The sequence below is a fragment of the Bison bison genome, unplaced genomic scaffold (genome assembly GCF_000754665.1).
Source record: "Bison bison bison isolate TAMUID 2011002044 unplaced genomic scaffold, Bison_UMD1.0 scf7180017864519, whole genome shotgun sequence".
In the NCBI taxonomy this organism is placed as follows: Eukaryota; Metazoa; Chordata; class Mammalia; order Artiodactyla; family Bovidae; genus Bison; species Bison bison.
The window spans coordinates 2,290,159-2,311,889 of NW_011495072.1; the positions used below are offsets into that span (position 1 = coordinate 2,290,159).

The 21,731-nt window shown below is 40.9% G+C and overlaps 1 protein-coding gene and 1 pseudogene across 1 annotated transcript in view; one reads left to right on the forward strand and one right to left on the reverse strand.

The window, feature by feature from the left end:
- The window catches only part of SPAG17 (sperm associated antigen 17), a 245,270-nt gene that overhangs the window by 11,549 nt on the left and 211,990 nt on the right, over positions 1–21,731 (forward strand). Inside the window, exons 2-3 of the mRNA XM_010830710.1 lie at positions 19,819–19,959; positions 20,547–20,633. Of these exons, the coding sequence (XP_010829012.1) occupies positions 19,819–19,959; positions 20,547–20,633 (228 nt within the window). The remainder of the gene's footprint in view (positions 1–19,818; positions 19,960–20,546; positions 20,634–21,731) is intronic.
- LOC104981550 lies at positions 10,929–11,497 on the reverse strand (annotated as a pseudogene).

Below are 21,731 nucleotides of genomic sequence, written 5' to 3' on the forward strand. Positions count from 1 at the left end.
TGGACTGCAGCCTACCAGGCTCCTCCATCCATGGGATTTTCCAGGCAAGAGTACTGGAGTGGGGTGCCACTGCCTTCTCCGAGTTTATACCCCATTAGTAATATATGAAGTTCCAAGTCACTTATCACTCTTTTTAATTCCATAATTTTTTTTGTTTTGTATTTCTACTGTACTTCATATTGTTGTTGTTGTTAATTGCTCAGCCGTGTCCAGCTCTTTGCAACCCCATGGGCTGCAGCACGCCAGGCTTCCCTGTCCTTCACCAAATCTATATGTTGAAACTAAATTCCTAATGTGATGGTACTAGGAGATGGGTCCTTGGAAGTAGAGCTCTCATTAAGAGGATTATTGCCTTTATAAAAGACACTCCAGAGAGATTCCTCTTTCTGCTATGTTACATTATAGTGAGAAGAGGGCTTCCATGAGCCAAGAAGTGAACTCTCACTAGACACTCAACCTGCAAGTGCCTTGATATTGGACTTTTAATTCCAAAACTATAAGAAACAAAATTCTGTTTTTTAAAACCCCCGAAGTCTGTGGTATTCTGTTATGAGCCCACACAGACTAAGACATACTATAATAGTTCTCCCTCTCTGATCTAAATTTGTTCCAGTCATTCATCCCCACTGAAGTCCCTCCTACCCTATGGCCAGTTTGTTTGCCATTTTGTGACTCTTTCCAGCTATTCAGTCCCTTTCTAGGTTTTACGCTTAAAACTCAACACAGCTTTCCAAGTACAAAGATATTCTAGTTTTGTACAGCTGTAAGGTAATGTTTTCTATTTTGTTCCCACTTTTTTTCTAGATCTGGTGAGCCAAGGCCTTTTAACCAGAACTGCAGCACATTAAGCTGAGAGTTATGGGAAAGCATTAAACAGTCACCCTTCCTATAACTGATCATCAAAGCCTATGAGGTTTTTTTCAACGTTTCATAAAAGAAATTTCTTTTTTTTAAATTGAAGTATATTTGATTTACAGTGTTGTTTTAGTTTCTGGTATACAGTGAGGTAGTTCAGCTCTATGTCTATAGTCTTTGTCATATGCTATTCCACAAGATATTAAATATAGTACCCTTTGCTACAGTAGGACCTTGTTGCGTATCTATTTTATATACAGTAGTTTGTATCTGCTAATCCCAATCCTAATATATCCCTCCCCTGCCCTTTTCCCCTTTGGTAACTGTAAGTTTGTCTTCTATGTCTGTGTGTCTGTTTCTGTTTTGTGAATAAGTTCATTTGTATCCTATCTTCTTAGTTTCCACATATAAAGGATATCATATGATATTTGTCTTTCTCTTTCTGACTTAGTTAAGATAAAAATCTCTAGGTCCATCCATGTTGCTGAAAAAAGGCATTATTTCATTATTTTTTTATAGATGAGTGATATTTCACTGTATGTATGTACCACATCTTCTTTATCTATTCATCTGTCGATAGACATTTAATTTGCTTCCATGTCCTGGCTATTGTACATAATGCTGCCATGAACACAGGGCTGCACGTATCTTTTTGGATTCGTTTTCTCTAGATATGCCCAGGAGTGGGATTGCTGCATTATATAAAGCCTCTAAACTTCTAACTAGAGTTTAGATTATGTTTTCTTCAATGCATCTACTTACATTTTATACAATGAATGTCATTTGACACACGTGCCTGCTCAATTCAGAAAGCTTTGTCAAGTCTCCCTGCAGTGTTTAATTACTCCCTTGGCACACAGCGTCACTGTCAGTGTCTGCCAGTGAAGGCAAGGCAGAGTGGTAGAGGAAGGCCCATTGTCTGGGAATCAGGATGTGTTTTTTCCTTTATGTGACACCTTGACCAAGTCTCCATGCTATAGATTCCTTTTCCCATCTGCAAAATGAAGGAATTAGACAAAACGGCAATGAAAGAAACCGCCTAGCACCAAATTCTAAAAGCTTTTGTTTCACTGTAACTGTTTGCACATCTTGCATAAAGGTGGTTAAATAAGATATATACAAAGAAGGTCCTCCTCTCTGTTAATGCTTCTCCATCAAGAGAAGTGTCTGCTTAACGTCACCTTTGTTTTTAAGCAAGTTTTCTAACTCTGATGAAACATTTCCTCCACTTCCAAGGTAAGTCAGTATTTTTAGTATGAAAATTTGTGAAATGCTTTCTAAAATGAAGTCAGTCCTGTTTCCTGACCTTACCTCTTCTTTACCCTTCACAACCTTGATACTTTGTGTTAGTCCTCTTTGTTTTCTGCTAAATGTTACTATGGTGTGTGGCCCTACGTGTTACAGCTAACATACCAGTTTATCAGGCAGGGTATGTTGAATAGACGTGTGGGGAGTAAACCCCCCAAATTGTATAAATACCAGTGAAAAATCATCTGATATCAAAAAATGCATATGACTCTGTGTGTGTGTGTGTGTGCGTGTGTGTGTGTACGCGCTCAATTGCTTCAGTCGTGTCCGACTCTTTGAGACCCCATGGACTGTAGCCCACCAGGCCCCTCTGTCCATGCAGTTGTCCAGCCAAGAATACCAGAGTGCATTGCCATGCCCTCCTCCAGGGGATCTTCTCGACCCAGGGGTGGAATCCAGGTCCTACATTTGCATTACAGGTGGATTCTTTACCCACTGAGCCACCTGGGAAGCCCTTATGACTCCATATATGTATTTAATAATTGAGTTTTGGTTAAACTAGTTAAAGGTTAGGAATATTGTCTTCAACTACCTCTGTTGTCTTAAAAAATTTTATTTATGTATAATTGATTTACAGTGTTGTGTTAATTACTGCTGTACAGCAAAGTGACTCAGTTATACATTGGCATACATTCTTTTTCATATTTTTTTTCATTATGTCAGCCACCTCTGTCTTTGCATAAGTATTTAGGTGACTGAACAGGGATAGAGTTTCATTATTCACACATTTTATTGTAATCACAATAATGCATTAGATAGTGTTTATTATTCAACTTGTCATGCATACCTTATAAATTTAGCAGCAACCTAGGAAAATGTTTGTGGAAAAATGATTTATTAGGACCAGATTTTCAGCCTTTGTGATGGAGATAATTGTGGATGTGTTATTTTACTCTTTGACATGAAGATGTCACTTTTGCTCAGAAGGGTATATGCTCTAAAATATATTTAAAGCAATGATCTGTTTTTCTGAAGAAACTTGTTTAGCTTAATCTCTCTGGTGTTTAGTAACTAGGAGCAATCATGTCTAGAGACCAAAGGTCTTGATCATGTGGAACAGAATTTGCAGTCTAAGAGTTAGACAATTAAAATACTGTGAGGGAAACATGAAATGATTAAATTGATGTCTCTGAAAAAAATTAATAGGTTATAAATGGAAGAAGGTTTTGGAGGCTTGCATAGACCCAGTAGGAAGTATTTTCAATAGTCTAGGTTTGAGGTAGTTATCGGTTGAACTAGATGAATTGTCAAGAGAATAAAAAAAGAAGTGACAGATTCAAGAGTTTCTAGAAAGAAAGTAACTGATTGTATATCCAAAAGGAGAATGGAGGAGGATTTGAAGTAGGATGACTGGGGAAAATGACAAGTCTCAGAAACTGACAAATTTAGCTAATTGAACTTAGGTGATTTTTATTGTTTGTGAAAGGGCCAGGGGAGAGAGTGATTTTATCTGTGGTGGATCACACAGTAAAGAATCCACCTGCAATGCAGGAGACCTGGGTTTGATCCCTGGCGTGGGAAGATCCCCCGGAGGAGGAAATGGCAGCCCACTCCAGTATTCTTGGCTGCAGAATTTCATGGACAGGGAAGCCTTGTAGGCTACAGTCCATGGGATCACAAAGAGGTGGACATGACTGAGCAACTAACAGAACAACAAGAGGCATAAAGAACTCAGCTTTTAGACATCCTGAGTTTGAGATGACTGTAAAACATCAAAGTAGAAATTCATCAGAAAATCCAAAATATGGACTGTAGTTCACAGGCCATGTTTGGAGACATTGACTCAGGGATTGTCAGTAGAGAGATGAAGTGGATGCCATGGGAGAAGCTAGAATATCCAACAGAGAGAAGCACAGACGTTTGAGCACAGAATTCTATGAAATATCTAGAGGTCCTCATTTATGAGACAGAAAGAAAAGAAAGAGCCTGGTGGCCAGAGAAGCAACAGCCAAAGGTAGAAAGACAGAGTAAGGACAGGGTGGTATCATGGGAATCAGGTCAGAGAAAGGGACACAAAGTGGCATTTGAATCCTTCCCTATGGAGATCTAGGTAGAACAGGGCCAGGCAACCATACTTGGTGATGAGAACACCACTGGTGATCTTCAAGGATGCAATTTCAATAGAGTTGTTGGTGGTGATGGTAGTGGTGGTGATGAGAGAAGGAGGAAGGAGGGAGCAAGATGGGAGGCATGTGTCTTATCAGGAGGTGGGCCTCAAGTCCCATGTTTGGGAAAATTTAACTCTGAATAAAAGAAGATCATATGGAAAATGTGTATGGCAGTCCTAAAGCAGGTTGGAAAAGAATTTCCAGACACAGAGCATTACAGAAAGGAGTGAATTTATTAAGAACAAAGAGCAGAGATAATGTGGAAGCTGTGAACATAGCAGGCTGACCTCTTGAAAAACCAGGGAGAGTTGACATTTTTTGTGGGCTAGTAGCCAATTTTTATAGCCTCAAGACAAAGAAAATTCCTGCCCGAAGGGTAGCATTAAATGATTGGTTGGGTGCTACAGGGTGAGTACAGGGGTGGGCATTTTTGCCTAATTTGGGGTCAGGAAGCTGGCTGGTAAGGATCAAGGGGTTTTGGCAGTGGTTGCAATGGGGCTTAGACAATTTTAAAGGTGACCTTTCTTCTGGGCTCCGCTTCTGTGGCCTTGATGCGAGGCCTTGCACCTGTGGCCTTGGGATAGGATTCCACAAAATAGTTAGTGGGAAGACTGGGATTAGGTGGAGATAGCTATGCATTTGTGAAATGGGAGGGAGAGGAATTGGGAAGAAGGGATTGAAAACTGAAGGGGGATAAGAGGATTGAAGGAACCAAGTTCGAAAACAGGTAAAAGGAAAGGGGGTCATTTGCTGTAGTACAGGAGAGAAAGGGTCAGAATCTCTCTCTCAGCCCAAGAAAAGGAGCAAGTCCTCAAGACTGGTGAAGGAAGATCTGAGACAAAAATATGAAAAGGGGAAGAAACTTGGAGAGCCTTGGTCTTCTGAAGAGGTGGAAGTGGGGCCACTGTGTAGATAGAAAGTGAATGAGCAAGAGACACCGACAAAGAATTCCTTCCATTTCTTCAAATGGCAGCTTCCCATGAGGCAGGGAGATAAGACACAGGGAGGATGTGATGCATCATAGAACCCACATCATTTTACATAATGACTGTTCACATGCCTGCCTCCCTTACTAGATTATGGGTATTTTGAAGGCAGAGACTTCTTTCTAGTACTTTTTGAAGTGCAAGAAAGCACACAGTGTGATATAAAAGCACATTTGTACCATCGTGATGGTTTCTAGTTTGTCTTTCTTTATTTTTTTAAATAAACACTGGGAAAAGAATGGAGAAACACTTTGTCCTTATTTTCATCTCCTGTTCCATTCCTTTCTCTCTCCTCCTAGAAGCAAACACTATCATGAATGAACATCCCCTCAGCCTGTGTATCTATTTATCTGTATCCATTAATATTCTATAATACTTTTACTGTATGATTTTGAAATTTTACACAAATGGTTTCATACTATGCTTGCCAATTATGCAATTTATCTCTTTTTTTAAAATTAGTTTTGAAGTCTCACCATGTTGAGAAATATAGTCTTAGTTCCTTTCCTTTAATTTCTTGTATTTTATTAATCTTTGCATCCTCCATCTCCAGGGTAGCATAGGTACCCACATAGCAAATGTTATTAGGGAATAAATTAGGGCAAATAATATCATAAAAGAAACAGATACTTTGTATAGCTCTTTGTTATGAAATACTTTTAACTATAATCTCTTTTCTCTGTCATTGTGTATTTTCTTCCCCAGGCTAATGCTTTTTAAGGAGAGTAATTATGCCTTATGCCAGTGCATTCTATTCTTAATGCCTACTTCACTGTTCGGCACGTAGTGAAAGTGAAAGTCGCTCAGTCATGAAAGTCGACTCTTTGCCACCCCGTAGACTATACAGTCCATGGAATTCTCCAGGCCAGAATACTGGAGTGGGTAGCCTTTCCCTTCTCCAGGGGATCTTCCCAACCCAGGGATCGAACCAGGGTCTCCTGCATTGCAGGTGGATTCTTTACCAACTGAGCTATCAGGAAGTCCATTGTAACTGCTCAGTAAACAGTGATTGAATGAGTGACTCTTTACTGTAAGTATTATTTTGTGAAAGTCTAGATTCTGAGTACATAAATGTTTTTCCAAGACCATGTGGTTGCAATCAGGACTAATAATCAGGTTTTCTGATACTAAATCCAGTGGTCTTTTCATTTTACTATTGAAAGAGCTATTGTAAGGCCTATATTAGGAAATCAATAGGAAAGAAATAATTATAATGAATTATTACCCTGATATAACCAATAAATAGACTCCAAGTACCTGTGTAAGGAGAAAATTAATAACCATAACCAGGTGTAAGGCCTTGAAATTTATCATGAGCATTAACTTTCTTCTATTTTATCACATGGTCATTAAACCACGTGAGATCCATATGGTAAAGGAGATAGGTGAGTTATGAGGACGTACAGGATTACAGGAGTGAAGGATTAGGCAGGAAGCAGTTTTACTAAAGTATGACTCTTTTGCTGAGGATACTGGTAACCTAATTTCCTTTGATGACATACTAGTGTTTGTCTCCCCTTCTGGGTTCAGTGATGCCTCCGCTCCTGACTCTCCTCCCCCTCACTTTCTTGACCATCTTCTAAGAAACCCTTCCCTCAAACAGGGAGAGTTGAGTGGAGATCTGAAGGAAATGACAAGAGTTCTAGGAAAAAAGATCTCAGGAACTCCTTCAGACACCCCCTACACTCTAATTTGTCCTCTCTCTAGTCTGGATTAATATCGATTGATACTTTTAACATGAATTGGAGGTTTGACCCCAGTTTCCTCACTCAGAAGCAGGTCTCCATCACCTCTTGCCTTCCTGGAACAACTCTTGGGTCCTGGGCAGCCATTAAAGTTGCTGCTGCTGCTACTGCTGCTAAGTTGCTTCAGTCATGTCCGACTCTGTGCTATCCTATAGACAGAAGCCCACCAGACTCCCCCATCCCTAGGATTCTCCTGGCAAGAACACTGGAGTGGGTTGCCATTTCCTTTTCCAATGCATGAAAGGAAAAGTGAAAGTGAAGTCGCTCAGTTGTGTCCGACTCTTAGTAACCCCATGAACTGCAGCCTACCAGGCTCCTCCCTCCATGGGATTTTCCAGGCGAGAGTACTGGAGTGGGGTGCCATTGCCTTCTCCTATTAAAGTTGGGATTGCTGCAAAGAACCAGCTCTGGAGAGCAACGCACCCTAACTCCCCTGACAGAGCAACTGGGTGGTCAGTCTGCACAGAAAAAGGCCTTTTAAGGAACTTATTTTGAAGTATAAGCACTATTAGCTCACTTTCAGACTCATATCTTGGTCATTTGGGGGCATCCTTTACAACTTGTTACATTTAGAGTGTTGGTCACTTCAGTCATGTCCTACTCTTTGCAACCTGTGGTCTGTAGGCAGCCAGGCTCCTTTGTCCATGGAATTCTCCAAGCAAGAATACCGAAGTGTGGGGAGCCATTCCCTGCTTTAGGCGATCTTCTTGACCCGGGGATCGAATCCAGGTCTCCTGCATTACAGGCGGATTCTTTACCATCTGAGCCACAAAGGCAGTCCCACATAAAGGACATTTAACCATACCAATTTAACAAACGCTTGTTGAGGAGGACTCTGCCTCTTTTTTTGTTGAATTGAGTCAGGACACAGATTGTTTGCCACACCTCTTGCTCAAGATGCACTCTTACAGTTTTCCTGACACCCCCAGTGTTCAGATAGATGCAACATTCCCTCCTCACATAACAAAAACTCAGGCACTAGAAGATCTGATCTCAGCCAGGATCATCCATGCACACCCCTTCTTCCCATAACATAATCTGAAGATCACAGTTTTAGGCTTAAAAATCAGATCAGGTCGTCAGAGAATTTTTGTTCTGCTTCTAGGTATCAGAGATCATACAGGGAATGAAATTTGATTACCACAACACTGACATTTCTTGGACACTTTCTTGAATTTGGGGTCAAATAGGATAGAGGGCTGGTAATCAGGACAGTCTTATATCCTTGTGATAATCAGACGCATCCTTAGATGTTCTGCACTCACTCAAGAGGGACATAGAAATTAAGCTGTATTAGTGACTTTGTAGTGAACAAATAAGTGAGATAACCCTAACCAAGAAGCAAATGTGGGAACATGGATAGCTCATTAGAAAGAGCATCAGCTGTTTATTTTGAAGTCTTAGTGCCAGATCCATACAAGTTCATGAATTAGGTCCGATGCCTAGGGAATAAATGGCATTTAATTAGAGAAAGGAAAATGGAAAAAGAAAACAGAAGGGAAGGGCTAAAGTAGAGTAACTGGGACTTCCCTGGTGATCCAGTGGTTAAGACTCTGCACTCCCAATCCGGGGGGCATGGGTTCGATCCCCGGTCAGGAGATTAAGATTTTCACAGGCCACACAGCAAGGCCAAAAAAGTAAAACTGAGTAACTAATGAGCTCATATTGAGTCTCGAAAATATATCTTTAAAATATATCTTAATATTTAGGAACTTCCCTGGTGGTTCAGTGGTTAAGAATCTGCCTTGCAATACAAGGGGCACATGTTTGATCCCTGGTTCGGGAACTAAGATCCTGCATCCTGTGGAGCAACTAATTCTGAGCACCGCAACCACTGAAGCCCACATGCTCTCGAACCTGTGTGCCACAACTAGAGAGTCCATGCGCTGTGCAACAAAGGAGCCCGGGTGGCACAAATGAGACCCAAGGCATCCAAGTAAATAAATAAATATTATATATATATACACACACACACACATATCTTAGTTTTTAATGTGGAAGATAGTAACTCAACACTGAAGGGACTCAAGGAAGGCACATAAGGGTCTCATGTCTGAGGAGGGAATTGATGAAAGGTTGTAGCCTTTAATATCTGATGATGAAAAGAGATCTTTCTTTGGGGTGAGTCCCTGATTCCAATTTTACATTTGTGGAGCAATTAGCAGGACGCCTCTTGGCTTTGCTTGGTCTCCTCTGTTAGAAGAATGCCTCTGATATGTAATATTTGTTTCAAAACCCAAAGAAGCTTGTTTCCTTTTGAGGTTTGCCTTACTTTTTATGCTCTGAAGTTCATTTTGGACCTCAGATTTTGCTCCAAGCAATAAAACTGGTTGGCTTGTACTAACATAATGGAGCCGTAATTTTAGCCAACTCTGGGGGGCGGGGAGATAGTTAAGGTGTGTAGTGGTTTCTGTGGTTTCTGTGTGGAGTAGAATTCCCTGCAAAGCTTTTCCATGTGGTGTTTTAATAGCTGTCTTAAAACTCTCTGATGCATGGAGCAAAACTGAATTAGACTCACGTGCTAGATTGCTGGGATGGGCCAAGAAACCAGAGAGACAAAAGAGCAACAATCAAACAGCCTAAGCTCAGAGGCTGTTGGAAGATCTTCAGGACATATCCAAGTTGAAAATTAAAGACATGATCACCTGATTTAACCCATTTTTGCAGGACTTTCTAAGGAAATTTTGAATTTTTTCTTTACAGGTATTAATATTTTATTTTACATGGAATTTTACAACTTACAAAATGCTTCAGTATATATGAAGCATTTTGTAAGTTGTATATATATATATACACATTTATTTATTGTGTATATACAACAGTCTTTGGAAGTTTGTGTTATTAGATCTGTTTTTATAAATGAGAAAACTGTCACAAAGATAGATCCAAGGTCGTTTGGCTGAGAAACTACAGAGGCGGAATTGGATACCATCTCAAAGCTCTGCACATTTACACCAGAACGTCAATAATTTTAATTAGTGATCATATTTAATTCATGAAGCAAGGATCACCAGACAAGTACTGTGCATACACAGAAAAGATGTTTCTGGACTGCTGAGTTCTTATCAATGAATATAAGGCATTGTGCTGCTGCTGCTAAGTCACTTCAGTCATGTCCAACTCTTTGCGACCCCATGGACTACAGCCCACCAGGCTCCTCCATCCATGGGATTTTCCAGGCAAGAGTACTGGAGTGGGGTGCCATCACCTTCTCCATAAGGCATTGTAGTGTTGTCTAAACTGCAAGAGAATATACTCCTCCTTTCATTCAAATGCTCATTAATCCAGAGACATGGTTCCCTCCAAAGTGCTAAGTGTAGCTGATAAAATGCCACATACTTAGTTGGCATTCCCATATTAAGAATGTGTGAAAATTCTCTTTAGTGTGTGGTTTTGGCTGCTAAGTTCCAGGAACATTTATTGAATGTTACTATATGCCAGGCACATGGGCACAGGAGGAAGTTATCTAGGTGATATGATTCTAGCGAAGCCTTTTCCACTGCCCCAGCCCATTGCCTAAAATACCTTCCTCAGCAGGGCATCCCTTTGAGTTAGTCCAGGAGTCACTGTGATTCCTTTGAAAACTGTAGGTAGCTTGGAAAGAAGAAAATACTTTAAAATTTTTTCTTTTAATTTTACCAAAATGTTGGGGTATATTTATTTATCCAGTTAGCAAAATCAACTATTAAGACTCTGAGTTGAATAGGAAGTGATGTGGATACTTTTATTCTACCCAAGAGAATGGATGAGGAATTCTAGAAATTCACCCATCAGGACACAGGGGAGCCAGAATACAGCAGCAACAGGTCTTATCCAGAGAGAGGGTTGCCCTAAGGGTCTCTATCCAGACTAAACTTCAGTCACTTTGCTTTTTTCTTTTTTTAACTTTTATTTGCATCTATTTTTTGCAGCATTTATTTCCAGGCCATAAGTTTTTGTTTCTTCAGTTTCTTCTGAGCTATCTTTTACTTCTGTGCAACCTCCTCTTCTGGTTTAGGAACAATCTGTTCTTTTTCTGTAAGGATAATCTCAATGTGGCCAGGAGGGCTCATGGAGGAATTGATCCAACCAGGAGGTCTGTAAATCCTGCACCCGCGGGGTTTTGTTTCACTTGGACCTGCTTAATGACCAGAGAATCTACATCTATGCCCTAAAGTCCAGCATTAGTCTCTGCATTTTTGAGCATGTGCAGTAAAACTTCGGCACTTTTTTGGGGCCACCAACCCTTCCCATCCAGACCCACTGTTCGGCCTGTGCACACCTACCAACTCTACCGTTTGTAACAACGGACTGCTGCTAAAGTCACTAGTACCGAACAATGGACTAGCACGTGTTGTTTCTTTAAAGTGACATCTTTCAGATACTTGGTGGCTTTTTGGATATGCATGCCCTTAATGGCCTGGGTGACTTCATGAGTGTTCTTAAAGTGAACACAAAGAACCCTTGATTTGCATGATTTTGTGGCGTTTTCTGGGTCAAGTGAATAGCGCACCATTTTTAGAGGTCAGCTCAGGCCACTTACCAGAAAAGCTCACTTTGCTTTTGTTTTAAAGATCTAGTCCTACCTGATATCAGTATTTCAGATCTGGATCCATAAGATTAACCAGGTGAGTATTTGCAATGCAAATATCAAACATTTGATCCAAGTTCTTCAAGTAAGCAGGTCCCCATCTCTAATGAAAACTAGCCTGGTACCCAGTCTTCTGTGTATGGCTGTTTCAGAACTCATCCTGTTCTCCGTCAGCCTCTGTACTCATTTAACTCTGCTGCTGCTGCCGCTAAGTCGCTTCAGTTGTGTCCGACTCTGTGCGACCCCATAGACGGCAGCCCACCAGGCTCCCCCGTCCCTGGGATTCTCCAGCAAGAACCCTGGAGTGGGTTGCCATTTCCTTCTCCAATGCATGAAAGTGAAAAGTGAAAGGGAAGTTGCTCAGTCATGTCCGACTCTTAGCGACCCCATGGACTGCAGCCCACCAGGCTCCTCCGTCCATGGGATTTTCCAGGCAACAGTACTGAAGTGGGTTGCCATTGCCTTCTCCATTTAACTCTAATCCCTGTCTTTTCAAAGCTGATGATGGGTTGACATCTCTGACAGATCTGCGCCAAGTACAAAATGATTTAAAGCCTTCTCCTGCCTCACACTCACATTCTCTCCCACAGCTCCCAAAATTCTATACCTGTAGAGTTTTAAATATACTGTGTTCATGATTTTTTACCATCTCTTCCAAAGACCTAAAATATTTTAAAAATATATTAACAAGTTTATTGTTATCAAAAGAAAACTGTTTTACAAATTGTCACTCATGAGGCAGCTGTTGATATTGTTTGATTTTTTTCTTGGTTCACCCATAAGCTTTCCACACTTGAAACAGCATGTATGGGATAACTATGTTTGTTCTAATGACTAATGCAAGGAAAACTCCCAAAATAATATCCATCATGATGGCTTTGATTATTGCTAAGTGCTGTGCCGAGAAAGGCTCTCTATAGATTTTCTCATTCAATCTTTAAAACAATCCCAAGCACAGATCTGTCAGAGATGTCAACCCATCATCAGCTTTGAAAAGACAGGGATTAGAGTTAAATGGAGAAGGAAATGGCAACCCACTCCAGTGTTCTTGCCTGGAGAATCCCAGGGACGGGGGAGCCTGGTGGGCTGCCATCTATGGGGTCGCATAGAGTCAGACATGACTGAAGTGACTTAGCAGCAAGGTACTGTATTTGCCCTTATTTATACATGAGGCACAGAGAAGTTAAGTAACTTGCCCAAGGATGCACAGCTTGTTCAATGAGCTTCAAAAACAGGCATTCTGTATCCTGAGGCTAGGCTCAAAGATCACTATGCCACAATGACCAATGCCTTTCCAAGGGGCCACCAGAGTATGAGGGAGCTTCATCACCTGTGGGCAGGGAGTAGTGGGGACCTCCCACAGCAACAGCCACAGTGCTCAGGTCCTGAGTGAGGAAGTAACCCTTGAGATGGCCAAGAGGAAAGGAGAGCCTTGGAGTGGGTTGGCCCTGCTTCTACCACAGTGGCCTCTCTGTCCTTACCTCGTCACCTGCTTTTTATAGGCCCATTTTGAAGGATAGTGCTAAAGGCCCAGCCACCACTGAACCAGCATCAACAGACATTTAATTATGAATTCACATGGCACATGGCTGCACAATGTGTATTAGGGGCAGGAAGGGGGAGGATGGAGAAAATCTGCTTTGCCCTTCAGTATTTTCTCAGCGACAGCCTTGGCCTTTTAAGTCAAGATCAGCTCTAAGTCAGTCTCAGACCCACAGACCTTCCTGGGATGGGGCCACAGTGTGCTGCTAAATATTTAATAACCTGCTCTTCAGGAGGGAAGCTCTGATTCGTAGCATTGCTAGTGCCATAGTGTAAATGCTCCCACCGAAACAAATTTCAGGCTATCAACACAGCCTCACTGAATAGAGTCAGGAAGCGCGGTGGGCAATCTGATTCAGCACACTCCTGGATGAAGTCAGAAAATTCGGCCAAAGCTGATTTGTTAGAAAAGACCCTGATGCTGGGAAAGATTGGAGGCAGGAGGACAAGGGGACAACAGAGGACAGGATAGTTGGATGGCATCACTGACTCAATAGACGTGAATTTGAGCAAGGGTCCAGAGATGGTGAAGGGCAGGAAAACCTGGAGTGCTGCAGTCCATGGGGTCTCAGAGAGTTGGACACAACTGAGCGACTGAACAACAATGATGACGACCACACTCCTGGACGAAGTCAGAGTGTGTTCAGAGAGGGTAGTGTTACTGTAGAAGACAAGAATCAGGTGTACATTCTGGACTTAGATGACCCATTTTATGTGTGGTTTCTTCTCTCCCCACCCTACTCTGATAACTTCCACCCTAAAATCAAGCCCCCTAAGAATGTCAAAGGCATCTTAAAAGAGAAAGGAAGCATAGAATTTGCAGCCCATAGGCAATAGGTGAAAGGGAAGCGGGAACTGCCCACCAATGGCCTTTTTGATGGGAGATGGGAGAAAGTAGGAAGAAGGACAGAGGTGGGAGGAGTCGTTTTTTAGTCAGCACGTACGTGTATGTGATTCTCTGGCTTTTCCCTCCTCTCAGAAAGAGCTGCCTCCTTCCCCTAGCTGCCAGTCTGCCTACTGGTCTAAGTCACTCCCAGGAAACAGGTCTTAGCAGGGGGATGGCTTAGCAGGGTTTGGCTTCCCACACCCTTGTTACTGACCCCTGATATGAACCATGTTAGATCAGATCCAGTCTGTTTTCCTCCCAAAGGACTTCAAGGCTAGGGACTGTAGGTCCTGCTCAGCCCTGACATTCTAGGGCTTTATGATTCCCAGGGTCAGATTTCTTTCTAAGCATCTTCTCTGTTGATTAACAGATATTTACACAGAGAGAGCCCTGCTCTGTTTTACATTCACTGCTGGGCACTATGAGCTCCAAAAGCACATAAAACAATGTTTCCAATCTAAAGGGCTTACAGTCTCCTTGAGAAAATGTGACAGTTCTGTGAAATAATTCCTAAATAAGGAACACTTATAACAGCATGGTGATGAGATGCCAAACTGTAGCCTTTATAATAAATTGTGAGAAACCTATAATTAAAGAAGCATCCATGTGCTGTGCTGTACTTAGCCACTCAGTGGTGTCCAACTCTTTGCGACCCCATGGACTGTAGCCCACCAGGCACCTCTGTCTGTGGGGATTCTCCAGGCAAGATTACTGGAATGGGTTGCCCTGCCCTCCTCCAGGGGATCTTCCCAACCCAGGTATCGAACCCAGGTTTCCCGAATTGCAGGCAGATTCTTTACCATCTGAGACACCAGGGAAGCAAACTTATTTAGTAAAGACAGTCAGACTGCATCCCGGTCCTTTGTATTGTTCTTGTTTGTTACATAGCAATGTGTACCCAATTTTTAACTTATATTTCCAACTCATTTTACAGTTAGGATCCCCTTTTAACAAATACGATTATAGCAGCCAGTTCAATGTAATAAAAATATTTCTTCTTCTGGCCAACAGCCCATACTAACACTCCTTTGCTGATGGAGATCCAAGACTCCTTTTGAAGGAAAAACGCTGTATGAAAAAGACATTCACAAATCCCTGTCCATTAGGCAGTAAATCTACTTAACAAAAAGGTTATCCTTTCAGCAGAGTATTGACATAAAGTACAGGTTTGCATATCTGCACAGTGTTAGATAACTCTCAACAAAAACCTGACTTTTTCAATGTTGCATTGATTTTATTTGGGGCTTTATAGGGCTTTTTGCTTCATAGAGCTCCACAGGTTCCAATCAGTTCTGGGTAGAGGACTGAGGGAATCTCACCCCGATCATCCAGGGCAGCAGATCCCCTGACACTAGCAAAGGACGCAGAAGAGAGCACATGCATATTTGCCCTTGTATTCCCTGTACCAGCCAATTAATTGTGCTAACAGAAGGAAGAACTCTCACTCTCATCATGGAAAAGCTACTTTTCACTTATTTTTTTCCATTTATTTTATTGACGTGTATTTGATTTATAATGCTGTGTTACTTTCTTCTATACAGCAAAGTGATTCAGTTTTACATATATGTATATATATTTATATATATATATATACACACATATATTCTTTCTACATATTCATTTCCATTATGGTTCATGACAGCATATTGAATTAAGTGCCCTACACTGTACTACTTTTCACTTACATTTGAAAGGGTTTTGGTAATTATATTAGAATATAGGAATGCCTAAGTAAAAGTTGGAGAATTTTCAATGTATGAAAGAAAATTTGTTATGAATCTACCGTGTGTCTCTGGGACAGTGGGTTTATGCGAGCAGCCAGATTCTCTGCATTTACTTGAGTACTTTCTTGCCGTAGGAGTCGGGTATGTGTTTGGGTTAGGGCACCCTCCTGCCAGGCTTCAAATTAGGTGAGGCTGATAAAGTAAATAGAAGGTAATGGGTTGTGTCCATTTGTGACTTCATTCCATCCTGGGAATGACTTTATCAGTAACTACTCGAGGGCAAGACTTGGCAATAAGCATGTTCAGTAGATGTCTGCCGGCAATAGAAAGCTGATTTTATTTCCTAAGGTGTTTGAGATGTGCCAGACTGGAACCCTCTTCCTTCACTGTTGGATACATCTAGTGTAGTTTTCTGAAGATGATTAATGGTTTCTTTCTCTAGGCTCATGCTGCTAATTACACCCAAGCTTCTTGAACGGTCTTAATCAAATTCGCACACAGGTAGGAGCCCTGCAGGACTCAGGAGTGTGATGAATCAGGTTCGGTGTGTTGCACTTTCATTTGTCCTCTCTGGTCAACACTCGTTTTCTCTGTGCTCACTTCGCTTGCTGCCCTGTGAACTCAAATTTAAGGACTATGCTTAGTTGCGTGTTAGGGTGGGATACCAGTGGAAGGGTGCATTTTAACAGTATTTTGCCAAATTTAAATTGGGTTTAATTTTTTTTCCAAATTAATTTCCTGTTTTTAATACTGCAGCCAGATTGGAGAGATTTGAAATCTACCATTATCCTGAAATACTAAGAAAGAAGTTCAAAAATTATATTTGCCAACCATCACTTAGTTAACGAGTCTCCCTAATTAGACACAGTTGGAAATGATTGCTCTCTGTAATGAGAGTATTGTGTGTTTCCTGGCATCTCGCTGCCCCCTAGTGCAGAATGCCAGTGAGAGCATCCTTCTGGGCAGGCAATCTTTGTGTTATTACTGTCTGATCAGTCCATTTCATGCTTCCCTGGGTTCTGGTGAGGTAATCAGACACCAATTCATGATTCCAACAAAGTCCTTGGTCGGTCCTATTTTGCCAAATAGACTCAATTTTTAGAGTAGGTGTTTGGTGGGCTTGAGAGTGCAGAAAGTAGACCTCAACTGAACTCTTGAGACCCCTTCCAGTGGAGACACTTGGCCTAGCTCCCAACGGACCTTGTAGAGAATTCTGAACGTGAACAAATCTCCTCCTGCTCTAGTGCAGGCAGTCTGTCACAGGGTGACCACTGGGACCCCAGGAGTCTCAGCACCTCGCCAATAATCAGAGGAAAAGATTTTGTGTCAAGATGCACTCCTACAGTGCAAAGCAACAAGAACAATGGGCTTTGAGAGAGAGACAAGCTTGGGAAAATTTCCTCAAACTCTTTTAGCCTTTGTAAAATAGTCTTTGATAAAAAAAAAAAAGTAATCTTAGACATTTTAAAGTTTTAATACATCATCTATTTTGAAACCTCTATATACTTGAACATGTGATATAAATCATCCTCTATTAGGTATACTGTGGCCAAAATAGCCATTAGGTGCAATTTAAGGATTATGGAAAGGCGCTCTGAACCTAAAGGCTTGCTCTCAAAACTGTTCTGAAATAATCACAAAATTGTGAGCCATGTATGTGGTCTCCATAAAGTTCTGCCAAAATGACCTTGAAACAAGCTGTTTAACTTCGTTGGGCCTCTGTTTTTCCATCTATAAAGTATTAGTGCCCCTATTTAAAGGGATTACTTAAGGATTCAATGAGATAACATATGCCTGACACATGGCAGATTTCAATAATTGTTACCTCCTACCTCCTCCTCTTTCCCTCACCTTTTTTTTTTCTTTTTCCAATCTGAAATAGTCAACACCTGTCTCGAATGCCAGACACTAATGGGTAGATGGTGGATTACGATGCCCTCTTTGTGAATTGTCCCCAAAGAGCTGAGAGGCAGCCATTTCTCGTCACCATTAGCTTTTGAAAATTGGCTAGGAAATCTGTAAGAGGGTGTGGGATAAGCGGGTAAATGTAGCCATTAAAATCTTCAGTGTAGAAACTATAACTCATAGGAACATCAAGGCATTGCCTGTTCAGGAACTTCATCTACTTTCCTAAGGAAGGAAAGATTTTTCTTCTTTAATGATGATTGTCATTGCAGTTTTGACTGAGGGAGCAGACGAGAGGAAAGAAAAGTCATCCAATGTGGAGAAAGGTCATTTGGTGATTATGGAATTTTTTTCCAGTTATAAATATCACACTTGCTTTTCAGACTCAGGCTATTTGAAAAACAGATGCTCAGTCTTCCTATGGTGAATTAGTCAACAAAAAAAGATTTTAAATCCAGTTTAACAGAAGGAAACGCAGAGCCGCACCTACATGCATGCTTGTACATGTACACAAACACAAATACACACTTTGTAGATTAAACAGACATTTTTATGCTTTTATGTGTGTTATTTGTTTTGGTGACAACACTGAAAATTGTGTGGGTTTTGTTATGTGGTTAGGGTTAGTGAGTTTCCATGCAGAGAAGTAAGAGACATTTAACAATAGTCACTCTTTGATGGTAAAGAAGAATTTGTCTTTTCTCCCATCTGTACTCTAGTTCTTATCATTACCTTGACGCATGAATTGGACAGAAACCCAGAGAACCATGAAAAAGTATGTGTTTCATTAAATTTCTGTAAAATCTTTCCAGATCTTCTTAGACAATATTCTGGAATTGACCAAGGGTGAATTTTACTCTATTTTTATCAGATCTCTGGAATGGAGCTAGAGGAAATCTTACATATGCCTCTGTCCAACCCCCTTATTTTATAAATGGAGAAACTGAGGTCTAAAGAGGTCGCAGGGCCAGGGTGTCCTCCCTTATTATTGTCTCCCTTTCCTGATGAATGTATCACGTTTGCTTGGTCCATCTCCCCAAGGCAGTGAGTGTTCAAAAGCAATAGACCTGATTTGCATGAGTTTGGCTTTCCTAGAGAAGGCAATGGCAACCCACTCCAGTACTCTTGCCTGGAAAATCCCATGGACAGAGGAGCCTGGTAGGCTGCAGTCCATGGGGTCGCGAAGAGTCGGACACGACTGAGTGACTTCACTTTCACTTCTCACTTGCATGCATTGGAGAAGGCAATCGCAACCCACTCCAGTGTTCTTGCCTGGAGAATCCCAGGGATGGGGGAGCCTGGTCGGCTGCCACCTATGGGGTCGCACAGAGTCAGCCACAACTGATGCAACTTAGCAGCAGCACCGCATCATGGGAAAGTCAGTCAATTCCATTCCTCATTTCCTCCAGAGAATTGCTTCTTCCCAACAAAATTATAATAGAAAGGGACTACTGAATAAATATATTGTTTTTTAGTAACTTATTTTTTTATTTGATGAAACATTTCATGTTCAAGTTTAAAACTGCAGCCTATTTCTTGAGAGTGAAAAGAACTCGCATATGAATTAGCAATGAGAGTGTTGTGTTTACATTAGGAGGAGAATATGTGTTCTAGTTAGGTGCTTTACAAAAACTAGATCCATGGATGGTGAATAGTGAAAAATATTTTATATCAAAAACTCTGGGATTGAATTTTACCTCATGTAAAAAAAGCCTATTTGGCAACTCACTCAATATTAACAAACAATCAAAAAATATTTATCAAGCTCCTCCTATTTTCCTAGCAGTGTTTAGAGTCTTAAGATGTATCAGGGAACAAAACAAAGATTCCTGCATTGGAAATTGTACATTCATACACATATGTAACATACAGATGAACTATTGCTTTCTAATACCAAAGTATTATTGCACAGCATTATAGTGAAAATGTGTCATTTAAAAAATTAAAAACTGTCTTCCTTAAACTATAGGTCTCGTTTCTCAGGGAAGTTGCTTTTTGGGCAAGTTGCATGAAATTTGGCACAATACTGCCGCCTTGTGGCTGCTTGAATCAAAAACCCACATACACCATAAGGTCAGCCTGTCTTTAAAGTTTCTAGGACTGTTACCCTGTTTGTCAGTGGAAGCCTCTGACACAAAATTACCTCGCCAGGAGTACTTAGAACCTGATTCCTTCTGATTTTGTCACAGAACGACTGGAAGGGCTCCATCGCTTTTGTCGTTGGAAACCGGATCGAGGACGAGGTTCTCATTCGTGCTCTCACCCTCGCTGTCCAAGTCCCTCAGCGCAGACTCTTCAGTATTGTCTCCTGGCAAGACATCTTCCAGCAGGTACCTGTCCCTTCTCACCCCGACGCCCGTTGGAGACGTCATTCTTAAAATAATAAAGTAATGAAATCAATAAAACTAACACATTCTTGGGCGGTTTGGTAAGTTTGGGTGCATGGCTTTGCTGAAACACTTAGCTAGAATAAATTTGGAAAGATCTAATCTGGAAGGGGTTGTTTTTTGTTCGTGAATGCTGCCCTTTCAGCATCCATTCATTCAACAAAAATGTCTGAGGTCATACTAGGCTCCACATGCTAGGTTTTGTGAGGAATTATTTAATAAAGGTCTCAATAGCAATAAAAGACTAAACTAATGTTCCAAGGAAGGCCATAACTAACTGGAAAAACGAAGCCTCCAAAGAATCCTAGCTGTCAGAGGTTGGAGGAGAACGATAACGCAGAGAAGTTCTGTCAGATGGCACGTCCTCATACGATTACTAATGGCTTACCAAAGTGGCTATAAATATTTGAACTAACTGATGGCTATCTCTTCCCCAATCCCTCAAGTCATCTAGGTACTTGAAAGGAACATCTATCTAAGTATTCTTTAAGTAAGCCCTTCTTTTTCCTTATGAATGAATTTTCTTACAGGTCAATGGATCAAGTGCACTTTTTGGAAGTACATCTAAAAAGGCAAAGAAACCTGTAGGTGGTAATAATGCTCCCTTATATTATGAGGTAGGTAAATGTATTGATTGAAGAGACTTTTGTAATTTTTTAAAAAACAAGAATTGAAGTAATAATTTTATAGTCACTTTTTTTTAAAAAATTAATTCATTTTTTGATAGTAAATCCCCTCTCATTGTTGGGGCTGTTTGTTACTAATGATGGGCATGTAAAAAAATCTATTTCCCTTTTAACAAAATCCCCTTTTAGGAAAAAAGTTGTCCCACATTGTCTACACTATCACTGTGTCCAATTGAAGACTATAAATCAGAAATGTGTATATATGAAAGTGTTGGGTCATACTTTTTTATGGTAATTACTGAGTGTGTGATGGTATTAAAGGGGGTCGTGTTATCGGTGTATTACAAAGTGTTAGTTTCATCAAAGAAACAGTGTAAAAATGCCCCAGAAAGTGCTTCCTGCACATGACAGAGAAACAACTGGAATAATTTTCCATCCATTTGTGAACTTTGTGTACACTTCACATTCTACTTTAATCAGTGTGAAAATAACAATAATCTTCAGATTAATGATCCATTCCGCTTCTAGCAGATGCAAAAATCTGGCCTGGCTGGCCAGTGGGTTTGTGCAAAGGACTTAGAACTCAGGCTCAGTACAGGGGCTTTCCTCTTACCCTGCCTTGTTAATATCCATCTTACAAGAAACTATAAAAATCCAACAATTAATTAGAATATCGCTTAAAATTTGTCAGGCACTATTTTTATGACTCTGCAGACCAAAAGCATAAAGATTTTGGGATCTTTCAAAACAAACTTGTTTGCACTTTATTTCAGTGATGACTAATAAAAGTTTTTATGTGTCTCGGTTCTTGGATGGTTTCATAATAGGCTCTGTAGTGTTGCCTGAGTACTATCTGAATGGGCTCCCCTGGATTTATTTACGACTGCCAATACTGTGGGTTTTGTAGCATTAACTCTTGCTGCGCTACCCCTGCTGTCATGGAAAACTCGTTCTGCACTGTTAAGGTCAGAGAACATGCCTTCTATCTTTTGTTAGGATGTCGCACATGTGTGTGCCCAAGTTGAAACATTATGTGATACCTGGATTTAAAATATTGGAAGTTTTCTTCTGAAGTAGCCATAGAAATCC